We start from the raw sequence: 13,469 nt of genomic DNA, 5'->3' as shown, positions 1-13,469 counted from the left end.
TTTTTTTATTAGTTGTTATTGGCTTTGAACTAGCTGTCAGTAACTGTGAGTACTCTCAGATCTGTACTTAGTGTTTTTTTGTTGTGGGGATGTATAAATACCCTGCCAAGTCCACTCTGTGTTTTTGTTACTTGTTTTTCTTTGTATCTATCTGATGAGTTAAGCCTTTTCAACTGATTTTTATAGTTTGTTCATATGTTGTACTGTCACACCACTGTCCCAGGTTAGGGGAAGGGTTGGGTGCCCACTAACATGTTTAACCCTGCCACATTCTGTATGTGCCTGTCCCAAGTCAGGAGCCTGTAATGCAGTGGTTGTCGTTTGTTGCTGTATATCATATTTGTTTTTTTCGTTTATTATTTTGTACATAAATCAGGCCGTTAGTTTTCTTGTTTGAATATTTTTACATTTGTCATTTCGGGGCCTTTTAAAGCTGACTATGCGGTATGGGCTTTGCTCATTGTTGAAGGCTGTGCAGTGACCTATAGTTGATAATTTCTGTGTCATTTGGTCTCTTGTGGATTGTCTCATTGACAATCATACCACATCTTCTTATTTTTATATTACATACAGAAATTAATCTACATGTAACATACATGACATAAAGAAATTAATCTACATGTAACATACATGACATAAAGAAATTAAACTACCTGCGGCATACATAACATCTATAGAAATTAAACATGATTGTTAAGGTGTGGTGTATATGACGTAATTAATAACTGTTTACATTCTTTTGAATTTGTGTTTTCTATGTTTCTCATAAATTTTCAATATTTACCTTGGAAATATCTAAACAACATTCTTTAACACTAGAAACACCATCTAAAGTCACTTTGACCTTGATCTCTTCAATGATATTATTTCGTTTAACACATTCTAATGTATATTTTGGACATGCAGTTTTCACAGTTGATGTTGAAATTTCTTCAATTAAACCTTTCTTTTTCTTTCCACCATCTGATGAGGGCAGTTTAAAATCAAAGCCATTTTGTGATGCTATAACGGGATCACATTTACCTGTGTCCTCACTAACAGCAATATTAGCAAATTTATTTAATATTGTATCTTTTGCATCCGAAGGGAGAGGAGCAAAGTTTTTTTGGAGCTCTGACATATTCTCGTCAAATTCTTTGTCACTTTTTTCGGTCTTTTTGTTAAACGCTTGTATAAATTTCTCCATATTTCCTTTGAACACAACATTTCCACCCAGTATCTGATAGTTTCTAGACACCTGAACATTATGCTGAGTTTCAACATACTTGAATGCTAGATTTATTAACAAATCTCTTTCAGTCGTGTTTTGTTTGCCACATTCTTCGATTATCTTTGGATTAAATGCAACGGAAGTAATAATCACTGTATCTGAAAAATATAAACATAATTAAACATATGATGACCAAAAATATCTTATTAATGATATTTTCAATCTGATTTAAATCTTATCCTGTGTCCATGCAAGGCTTATGACAACGAAATTCTGTGTTGACCTTAAAAATAACTGATTAATATTCAATATCACATAGCCACAATCATATCTGAAATATGCCTAACTACTGTGGATTCATTATTATTCATTGGGTACCTGCCTAACTACTGTGGATTCATTATTATTCATTGGGTGCCTGCTTAACTACTGTGGATTCATTATTATTCATTGAGTACCTGCCTAACTACTGTGGATTCATTATAATTCATTGGGTACCTGCCTAACTACTGTGGATTCATTATTATTCATTGGGTACCTGCCTAACTACTGTGGATTCATAATTATTCATTGGGTACCTACCTAACTACTGTGGATTCATTATTATTCTTTGGGGTCTGCCTAACTACTGTGGATTCATTATTATTCATTGGGTACCTGCCTAACTACTGTGGATTCATTATTATTCTTTGGGGTCTGCCTAACTACTGTGGATTCATTATTATTCATTGGGTACCTGCCTAACTACTGTGGATTCATTATTATTCATTGGGTACCTGCCTAACTACTGGGGGTTCATTATTATTCATTGGGTACCTGCCTAACTACTGTGGATTCATTATTATTCATTGGGTACCTGCCTCACTACTGTGGGTTCATTAATTATCATTCATTGGGTACCTGCCTAACTACTGTGGATTCATTATTATTCATTGGGTACCAACTTTTGTGGATTTCGTGAGTATAGGCAAACCACAAATTAAAGTGTTCAACGAAGTACACATTTTCATTTGGCTTGTATATAAACTTTGGCAAAACAACGAAATCTGAAGTATCCATGAAAATAAAATCTTTCCTCAATACATGAAAATTGGTACCCACTAAAAATAAATAATTCCACAGTATATTTCACTTTCATAAAGAGTTGACAAGGACCTTAATCAACAACTTAGCAAATGTAAAATGTTTGATAAGTTCTTTTTTTTTCTTCATAATTTTCAAACCATTATACAACAGTTTGACCAAACCATTATATCTATGTCTTCACTATAAATAAAATGGGATGTGGGGTATGATGACTATGAGAGATGAACCAAAGCAATCTTTAAATATGAAACAGTAGAGAAAAGTATATTTATTTCAATCTCTATCTCACCGAAGTCGATACAAGTTGTTAATAAGGTTTGCAAAGACATCTAATAATAGGCATCTGAACATGAAGATTCTTAATTGTAAATAAAAACAAATAGATTTTTTTATTATTTTATCAAAAGTTTCTAACTAGTTCTACAGGTGAATCAATTTCTTAATTGTTAAAATAACAACCAACAAATATCTGAGATACTAAGAATTAGGCTCATTTGGGTTCAGCTGGAACAAATAGTTTTAAGCTAGGCCTTTTAAACATGTTAAACAATTCTTCATTGTGTTGTTTGTATTATTTTTCATTTTTACTTGTATGCTTTGTCCATGGTGACTTTTTATGTTTCTTTGGTACATATGACGTGTCTCTGTACTTTAAACATCCCGCCATTGTGTTATTTTCTATTATAATTTTTTGCATACTTTGAACGACAAAATTATTTTATATCTCTACCTGTGTGACGTTTACATTCTGACGTCAAACATGCTATTCTATGACAGAGTTAATATTAAAATTATGATTCGGTCCCAGGGCTTAAAATCCCTCGATCCTTTATGGGTTGATTTGGCATACATAAATAAAATACAAAAATAAGTAAGCAATGAACGAGGTTGTTAAATGTGATATATGCTTTTTTGTGCTTCTTTGTTAAATATTTGTTTGTTTTTGTTGTGATTAAGATTGTGACACAGCGTTGACTGCTGTACCCCTATTTTGACATTTTTACCTATTATGTCTGTTTGTTTTATTCACGCATCGTTGTCAATATAATGGAATTTGATGCCACTGTCATACAAGTGAGAAGTTTAGCACTATAAAACCAGGTTCAATCCACCATTTGCTACATAAGAAAATGCCTGTACCAAGTCAGGAATATGACAGTTGTTGTCCATTCGTTTGATGTGTTTGTGCTTTTGATTTTGCCATTTGATTAGGGACTTTCCGTTTTGAATTTTCCTCAGAGTTCAGTATTTTTGTGATTTAACTTTTCACTAGTTAGAAATAAATTATGTTTACACATAATCAGAGAAATGCTTATATTTTCAGTAATAAATTTGTTGCAAACATATGTTGCAAACATATTGTACCTGCATGTAGTTAGAAAACATATTTTTTAACAAGAAATGATTGTAACAGGATGCTGTTACTAAGTCTCCCAAACGAAACTCCCATAATTCGTAATTCCCAGGGTCGCCTGACATTGGACAAAGTCCAGTAAAGTTATATATGCATTAGTGATGCCTGGGGACTAACCCTGTATATCATTCAAATCATCTTGGCATGACAAACCAGAATATATATGGTTTAGGGGTGGGGATCTCGACCATTTACAAGATACTAGAACATTGGGGGTGGGGGGAACCCCTGGGGACTGACCATATACGTCATTCAAATGTTCGAGACATGATGAACAGGAATATATATGGTTTAGGGGTGGGGATCTCTACCATTTACAAGATATTAGAACTTTTTCAAATGGCAGGGGGTCAGGATGACCCCTGGGGACTAACCCTGTATATCATTCAAACCATCTTGGTATGACAAACCAGAATATATATGGTTTAGGGGTGGGGATCTTGACCACTTACAAAGATATTAGAACTTTCTTAAATGGCAGGGGGTGGGGGTGACCCCTGGGGACTAACCCTGCATATCATTCAAACCATCTTCGCATGGCAAACCAGAATATATATGGTTTAGGGGTGGGGATCTTGACCATTACAAGATATTAGAACTTTCTTAAATGGCAGGGGGTAGGGGTGACCCCTGGGGACTAACCCTGTATTTCATTTGATGTGCTTTATCATGACAAACCAGAATATATATGGTTTAGGGGTGGGGATCTCGACTATTTACAAGATATAAGAAGTTTCTCAAATGGCAGGGGGTCGGGATGACCCCTGGGGACTAACCCTGTATATCTTTCAAACCATCTTGGTATGACAAACCAGAAAATATATGGTTTAGGGGTGGGGATCTTGACAACTTATAAGATATTAGAACTTTTTTAAATGGCAGGGGGTGGGGGTGACCCCTGGGGACTAACCATGTATTTCATTTGATGTGCTTTATCATGACAAACCAGAATATATATGGTTTAGGGGTGGAGATCTCGACCATTTACAAGATATTGGAATTTTCAAAAAAATGGCAGGGGGTCAGGATGACCCCTGGGGACTAACCCTGTATATCATTCAAACCATCTTAGCATGACAAACCAGAATATATATGGTTTAGGGGTGGGGATCTCGACCATTTACAAGATATTAGAACTTTCTTAAATGGCAGGGAGTGGGGGTGACCCCTGGGGACTAACCCTGTATTTCATTTAATGTGCTTTATCATTTAGAACATTTTCAATTAAAAAGATTGTGTCTATCACAAACAGTTTTCAATTTAGAATCATTTGAAAATTTTTAAAAATAAAATCCCATAGGGTTCTATAGTAAAACCCTCCTTTCTTTTTGCCCCTCAAAGTACCCCTTTATAAACCCCATTGCACAAACAAAACCCTGATTGCACCACTAGACATGTTAGTCCAACATATTGCGAAACCCTAAGTTAATCTGACAAGTGGTTTTGGAGAACAGGTGCGGACAAGTTCAAATTTAAAAGCGGCGGAAGAGGAAGAAGAAGAAGAATAATAATAATAATAACTGAGCAAAACCAATAAGTCTTCCCAAACTTTACAAGATATTAGAACTTTCTCAAATGGCAGGGGGTCGGGATGACCCCTGGGGACTAACCCTGTATATCTTTCAAACCATCTTGGTATGACAACCAGAATATATATGGTTTAGGGGTGGGGATCTTGACCACTTATAAGATATTAGAACTTTTTTAAATGGCAGGGGGTGGGGGTGACCCCTGGGGACTAACCATGTATTTCATTTGATGTGCTTTATCATGACAAACCAGAATATATATGGTTTAGGGGTGGAGGTCTCGACCATTTACAAGATATTGGAATTTTCAAAAAAATGGCAGGGGGTCAGGATGACCCCTGGGGACTAACCCTGTATATCATTCAAACCATCTTAGCATGACAAACCAGAATATATATGGTTTAGGGGTGGGGATCTCGACCATTTACAAGATATTAGAACTTTCTTAAATGGCAGGGAGTGGGGGTGACCCCTGGGGACTAACCCTGTATTTCATTTAATGTGCTTTATCATTTAGAACATTTTCAATTAAAAAGATTGTGTCTATCACAAACGGTTTTCAATTTAGAATCATTTGAAAATTTTTAAAAATAAAATCCCATAGGGTTCTATAGTAAAACCCTCCTTTCTTTTTGCCCCTCAAAGTACCCCTTTATAAACCCCATTGCACAAACAAAACCCTGATTGCACCACTAGACATGTTAGTCCAACATATTGTGAAACCCTAAGTTAATCTGACAAGTGGTTTTGGAGAACGGGTGCGGACAAGTTCAAATTTAAAAGCGGCGGAAGAGGAAGAAGAAGAAGAAGAAGAAGAAGAATAATAATAACAATAAGAACTGAGCAAAACCAATAAGTCTTCCCAAACTTCGTTTGGGAGACTTAATTAAAAAAAAAAAGTAATGTTTGAGTCTCTGTTCAATGTATGACACATGTACTTTTCATCTGAAAATGACATGTATACTTGAATCACCTCTATAAGCATGTAACATATGTTTGTCAGCTACATTTTCCCCCTTAAACATTAATAATGCAGTATAATTTTTATTTCAATTTCTCAATTCAAGAACCTTAGTGAGCACGCTCACATACCCCACGCCCCCACATTGTCACTGGGTAAACAAAATCTCACCAGATTCCTAAGTTCAAAGACTCATAACTCCAACAAAAGTCAACTGATAAAAATTTCTTGTGGATATGCACATTTATATATTATGTCCTTATAATCTACAAAGTTTCATTAAATTCTGTTGTGTAGTTTCAGAGGAGTTGCGATGACAAACTGTTGCAGTAGCATATTGAGGCCAATAAGTGCAAAGGGGAATAACTCCTAGAAAAAAATTGAATCATAATTTCCTGTCGATATACACGTCTACATAGTATGTCCTTATCATCTACAAAGTTTCATGAAATTCTGTTGTGTAGTTTCAGAGGAGTTGCGATGACAAACTGTTGCAGTAGTATATTGAGGGCAATAAGTGCAAAGGGGCACAACTCCTAGAAAAAAAATTTAATCATAATTTCCTGTCGACATGCACTTCTACATAGTATGTCCTTATTATCTACAAATTTTCATGAAATTCTGTTGTGTGGTTTCAGAGGAGTTGCGATGACAAGAACAGGACTGACAGACTGTAGTATATTGATGCCAATAAGTGCAAAGGAGCATAACTCCTAGAAAAAAAATGTAATCATAAATTCCTGTCAACATGCACTTCTACATAGTATGTCCTTATTATCTACAAAGTTTCATGAAATTCTGTTGTGTGGTTTGAGAGGAGTGCCGATGACAAACTGTGCAGTAGTATATTGAGGCCAATAAGTGCAAAGGGGCATAAATCCCAGAAAAAAAATTGAATCATAATTTCCTGTCGATATGCACATCTACATAGTATGTCCTTATTATCTACAAAGTTTCATGAATTTCTGTTGTGTGGTTTCAGAGGAGTTGCGATGACAAGAACAGGACTGACTGACGGACAGACAGACGGATGGACAGACGGGTCAAAAATATTATACCCGACGCAATAAATTGCTGGGGGTATACGATATGCACATCTACATAGTATGTCTTTATTATCTACAAATTTTCATGAATTTCTGTTGTGTGGTTTCAGAGGAGTTGCGATGACAAGAACAGGACTGACGGACAGACAGACGGGTCAAAAACATTATACCCGGTGTAAAATAACATACATGTATATGTATTTTAAAAGGGCAACCATCAATTTTCTTGTTATGCATTTTAGCCTTATCTATTAAGTGAAACTTACATTTAAAATGACAAACAATTGATTGATTGATTGATTGGTGTTTAACACCACTATCAGCACTACTATGCTATTTCATGGCGGTCAGTTTTTATTGATGGAGGAAGCTACAGTGTCTTGAGAGAACCACCAACCTTTGGAAGGAAAACTGAAAATCCTAGTCAATTATGATTGGAGTCAAGCTCACATGCCACAAGTGGGATTCTAACTCACAACCTCAGTGTTGACAGGCTGGTGATAAAGACTAGTTCGACTACTCAGACCACTTGGCCACCTAGGCCCCCAAATGACAAAGGAAAAAATACAAAAATGAAATTTAAGTGCTTTGTTTTGTAAATGAACTTCGTCAGATGTAGGTCTAATATTATATAAAACTCAGGTAAGAGCATTCTAAGAAAATAGCTGTGGTAAAAATTTGAAATGAATTAACCACTTGCCAGAAAATAAGTTTATAGTGGTAATTTTTTTTTTTAATTCTACCATGAGGTTAGAAATATAATAGAGAAACTGAAGTACAATGTAAGCCAATGGCCAAAACATCTAAGAAATGGTTTAAGGTAGCACAATACAAAGATTTTTTCACCCCCAATCAGACAACTTTAAACTCATGTAATTTCTTTCACCCAGCTTTAAATTTTATAAATGAGATACATGTACCAAAAGAAAGAAGAAAGAATAATCTTTCAAATGGTGATTATTTCATTATAACATGATTATTACATAATTAATTATTATGTAATTAGTTGCTATATTGTGATGTCCACACTTGAATGAAATTAGCTTCTTTGTTATTCATACCATCCCAAAATATTTTATAGATTCTTGTGCAACACAGTTTGACCTCCAAAAGGGTGTCTCAGATTTTTCCTATTGTGTTTCATTCTCTCATAAACCTTCAATGAAGTTTGCAACCTCAATTCATAAGAGATCACTAAATTAAATTGGGTATAAAATTTGTTCTATTGATGTTTTTGGAAATCTGAGACACCCTTTTGAAGATAACTGGTCAAGGAACAACATGTGTGAAAATCAAGCATATAGAGGCACCCATCTAGGAGCTAATTTCATTTAAAACTACACTTTCATGACAAAAATGAATGTGTCACAATTGAATAAATAAGGATTTTCCTACTTGTACCCCTTTAACTTCAATATAATTCACACATGTATCATGGGAATACTTCAGGATTGGCCTTTAATCATAAATCTATTAGGTTTTGACCAGTAATAAAGCATTCCAATTCAGCAATTCTAAATATATGAAGAAAACCACACCCTATGCATCAACAATCAGATCTGGCGGGAGATGTTATATCATTATTGACCTTGCTGTAAGTCAGTTGCTACTGATATGGTCAAAACTCCGCCCACCTATTAATGATCTCAGAAGGTTAATTACACATTGCATTTACTTTTTTCAATATGGATTTTATTCTTTTAGTACATAAAATGATATATTTTGTTTTTTGCATCGTTACAAAAAGTAAGTTATGCATGTGTACACAAAATGATCAGTTGGTCAGTCTAGAGGATCCTTATGGGGGATTTCTAGAATTATAATTGTATACAATGACAATATGGTGTTTTACACAAAGTAGATTTTTTTCATTTTTTGCAGTTTCAAAATGAAGTATTTAATTTGTATTTTCTTTTAAAAAGAATTCATATCTAAACATTCTCGTCAAGAAATTCTAGTATAAACATCAGCAACATTTATTGTTGTACAATTATATTTGTTTAATATCTGTACATTTATATTTTGATTCCCTCTTTAGCTCCAAATAGTTGTTTTGTTTTTTCTCCTGACATCTCCAATACAGAAATGTATTTTTATTTGGAATTCATTATCTTTCATTTTTCCATAAATCCCTAATCCACCTCTTTTTCATAACTGTTATTTTTATTGCTGGTCAGTGGTTGTAAAGCTATCAAATGATTCTATTGATTAACCACATAGTACTGCCCACATATTCTTATCTTGTATCAGTTAGACATGTGCAATTGTTTATAAAACTAATTATCATCAAAACTCATTAACACAGCAAGATATGTAAATAATTTTTTCTTCTGTGGTTTTTGAATATTAAGAAGTAACAAAAACAGCCGAAAATGAAATTTTGATTAAATTTAGTTGCTTTTGTATTGTGCTACCTTAATTACAACAATAAACATGATAAAGTAAAATATGTTCACTTCCCTATTGGAACTTCTGCACAAGAGAAAATGAGTTGCTATGATGATTAATATGGGTAAATATAGAAAAATTGTGTACTTGCAACTAGTGAGGTTTGCAAAGTAGTATTTGCTTTGAACTAAGGAATGCCTAAACGATTGGGTCTAAATTTGGTATACCCATTATGTCAAGACATTCCAGTGATGTTCAAAAATTTGTGTATTAATAAAAACGTATATGCATTTCACATACAAAATATTTTCAATCTCTTGTATAATTTCTGAGATTCAAACTTAAAAAAAGAAATTTAAACTTGACAACGCGACCACTAGAGTGTGAAAATGAGATCAAGTGCCATACATAATTGACCTATCAATCAGTTTTGTCAGTCAGATCTAACTTTTGAGGCATAGTCGATGTATAGCTACAGATTATGCTGTTTTAAATTTGCAGCATGAAGGATTTTTTTCTCCGTTGAGTAATTCTGATATTATTATTCATTGGGTACCAACTTTTGTGGATTTCGTGAGTATAGGCAAACCACAAATTAAAGTGTTCAACAAAGTACACATTTTCATTTGGCTTGTATACAAACTTTGGCAAAACAACAAAATCTGAAGTATCCATGAAAATACAATCTTTCCTCAATACATGAAAATTGGTACCCACAAAAAATAAATAATGCCACAGTATATTTCACTTTCATAAAGAGTTGACAAGGACCTTAATCAACAACTGCGCAAATGTAAAATGTTTGATAAGTTCTTTTTTTTTCTTCAAAATTTTCAAACCATTATACAACAGTTTGACCAAACCATTATACAACAGTTTAACCAAACCATTATACAACAGTTTGACTAAACCATTATACAACAGTTTAACCAAACCATTATACAACAGTTTGACCTAACCATTATACAACAGTTTGACCAAACCATTATACAACAGTTTAACCAAACCATTATACAACAGTTTAACCAAACTATTATATCTATGTCTTCACTATAAATAAAACGGGATGTGGGGTATGATGACTATGAGAGTTGAACCAAAGCAATCTTTAAATATGAAACAGTAGAGAAAAGTATACTTTATTTCAATCTCTATCTCACCGAAGTCGATACAAGTTGTTAATAAGGTTTGCAAAGACTATCATATAATAGGCATCAACATGAAGATTCTTAATTGTAAAAAACAAATAGATTTTTTTTATTATATTATCAAAAGTTTCTAACTAGTTCTACAGTTGAATCAATTTCTTAATTGTTAAAAAAACAACCAACAAATATCTGAGATACTAAGGCTCTAAAAATTAGGCTCATTTGGGTTCAGCTGGAACAAATAGTTTTAAGCTACGCCTTTTAATCATGTTAAACAATTCTTCACTAGTTAGAAATAAATTATGTTTACACATAATCAGAGAAATTCTTATATTTTCAGTAATAAATTTGTTGCAAACATATGTTGCAAACATATTGTACCTGCATGTAGTTAGAAAACATATTTTTTAATAAAAAAAAACATGTAATGTTTGAGTCTCTGTTCAATGTATGACCCATGTACTTTTCATCTGAAAATGACATGTTCTACTTGAATCATCTCTATAGGAATGTAACATATGTTTGTCAGCTACATTTTCCCCCTTAAAAGTTAATAATGCAGTATAATTTTTATTTCAATTTCTCAATAATATACATGTATATAATTATATAAAATATAAAATTGAGAATGGAAATGGGGAATATGTCAAAGAGACAACAACCCGACCAAAGAGCAGACAACAGCCGAAGGCCACCAATGGGTCTTCAATGCAGAGAGAAAATCCCGCACCCGGATGTGGTCCTCAGCTGGCCCCTGAATAAAATTGTGTTCTAGTTCAGTGAAAATGGACGTCACACTAAACTCCAAAACATATAAATGAACAAAAATTTAAAAAATATACAAGACTAACAAAGGCCAGAGGCTCCTAACTTGGGACAGGCGCAAAAATGTGGCGGGGTTAAACATGTTTTGTGAGATCTCAACCCTCCCCCTATACCTCTAGTCAATGTAGAAAAAAGAAACACATAGCAATAAGCACAGTAAAACTCAGTTTAAAAGAAGTCTGAGTCCGATGTCAGAATAGGTAACAAAAGAAACTAAGCAAAATGACAATGATACATAAATGAACAAAGGACTACTAGCAGTTACTGACATGCCAGCTCCAAACCTCAATTAAACTGATTGAAAGATTAGGTCTTCATCATATGAAAATCAAGTACAATCCCTCCCGTTAGGGGTTTAGTATCATACCATCATAAATTATATGAGAAGAACATAACCTGTATCATGCCAACAACTGGTTTTAGAATAAATGTGTTTATTTCCGATGCAAAGACCCTATGAGTGAATCAATATTAATACCAAGATATGCAATCCTTAATGACTTGACAACAGTATTGTAACTATATCCTTTCCGAATAAGTCTGTTTAAAGGTTTGGTTAGCTTTTGAGGTGAATGCTGACATTTTTGTGCTTTGTTAAGAATATTACCATAAAATATTGGATGTGAAATACCTGAACGTATAACATGTCTGCATGTTGATTTATATTTACGAATGATGTCCTTGTACCGATGATAAAATTTAGTAAATGTTTTGACTAGTTTGTGAAATCGAAAACCCTGGTGTAATAATTTTTCAGTAATACAGAGATTTCTTTCGTTGAAATCAAATACGTTGTATCATACACGAGCGAATCGAACAAGTTAAGATATATAAACACCATAAGATGGCTACAAGGGAACGTCATCATCTAACTAGAGGCTCTAAAGATCCTGTGTCGCTCACCTTGGTCTATGTGCATATTAAACAATGGACACAGATGGATTCATGACAAAATTGTGTTTTGGTGATGGTGATGTGTTTGTAGATCTTACTTTACTGAACATTCTTGCTCCTTACTATTATCTCTATCTATAATGAACTTGGCCCAGTAGTTACAGTGGAAAATATTTTGTAAAAATTTACAAAAATTTACAAAATTTATGAAAATTGTAAAAAATTGACTATAAAGGGCAATAACTCCTTAAGGGGTCAATTGACAATTTTGGTCATGTTGACTTATTTGTAGATCTAACTTTGCTGTACATTATTGCTGTTTACAGTTTATCTCTATCTATAATAATATTCAAGATAATAACCAAAAGCTGCAAAATTTTCTTAAAATTACCAATTCAGGGGCAGCAACCCAACAACATGTTGCCTGATTGGTCTGAAAATTTCAGGGCAGATAGATCTTGACCTAATGAACAATTTTATACCATCAGATTTGCTCTAAATGCTTTGGTTTCAGAGATATGAGCCAAAAACTGCATTTTACCCTATGTATTATTTTTTTGCCATGTCGGCCATCTTGGTTTCATGCAGGGTCATCGGACACATTTTTTAAACTAGATACCCTAATGATGATTGTGGACAATTTTGGTTAAATTTGTCTTAGTAGTTTCAGAGGAGAAGATTTTTGTAAAAGATTACAAAAATTTACGAAAAATGGTTAAAAATTGACTATAAAGGGCAATAACTCCTTAAGGGGTCAACTGACCATTTTGGTTGAGTTGACTTATTTGTAGATCATACTTTGCTGAACATTAGGTCAGGTGAGCTAAAAATGGATAATTAACAATAGGAAATGAAAAATCATCTCTTTTATCATAAATTTTGGTATTAAGTTTCCCATTTAAGATAAAGATATCAAGATCCAGGAAAGGGCAGTGTTCATTGATAGTATTAGCTTTATTTAAAGTCAG

The 13,469-nt window shown here is 33.7% G+C and overlaps 1 protein-coding gene across 2 annotated transcripts in view; it reads right to left on the bottom strand.

The window, feature by feature from the left end:
* The window catches only part of LOC127703010 (PIH1 domain-containing protein 2-like), a 32,452-nt gene that overhangs the window by 707 nt on the left and 18,276 nt on the right, over nt 1-13,469 (bottom strand). For both annotated transcript variants that reach the window (XM_052207384.1, XM_052207385.1), the window contains exon 4: nt 785-1,368. In XM_052207384.1, coding sequence (XP_052063344.1) covers nt 785-1,368 — 584 coding nt within the window. The remainder of the gene's footprint in view (nt 1-784; nt 1,369-13,469) is intronic.

Source organism: Mytilus californianus, unplaced genomic scaffold (assembly GCF_021869535.1).
Source record: "Mytilus californianus isolate M0D057914Y unplaced genomic scaffold, xbMytCali1.0.p SCAF_5, whole genome shotgun sequence".
In the NCBI taxonomy this organism is placed as follows: domain Eukaryota; kingdom Metazoa; phylum Mollusca; class Bivalvia; order Mytilida; family Mytilidae; genus Mytilus; species Mytilus californianus.
This window is presented reverse-complemented; position numbering and strand designations above follow the sequence as displayed.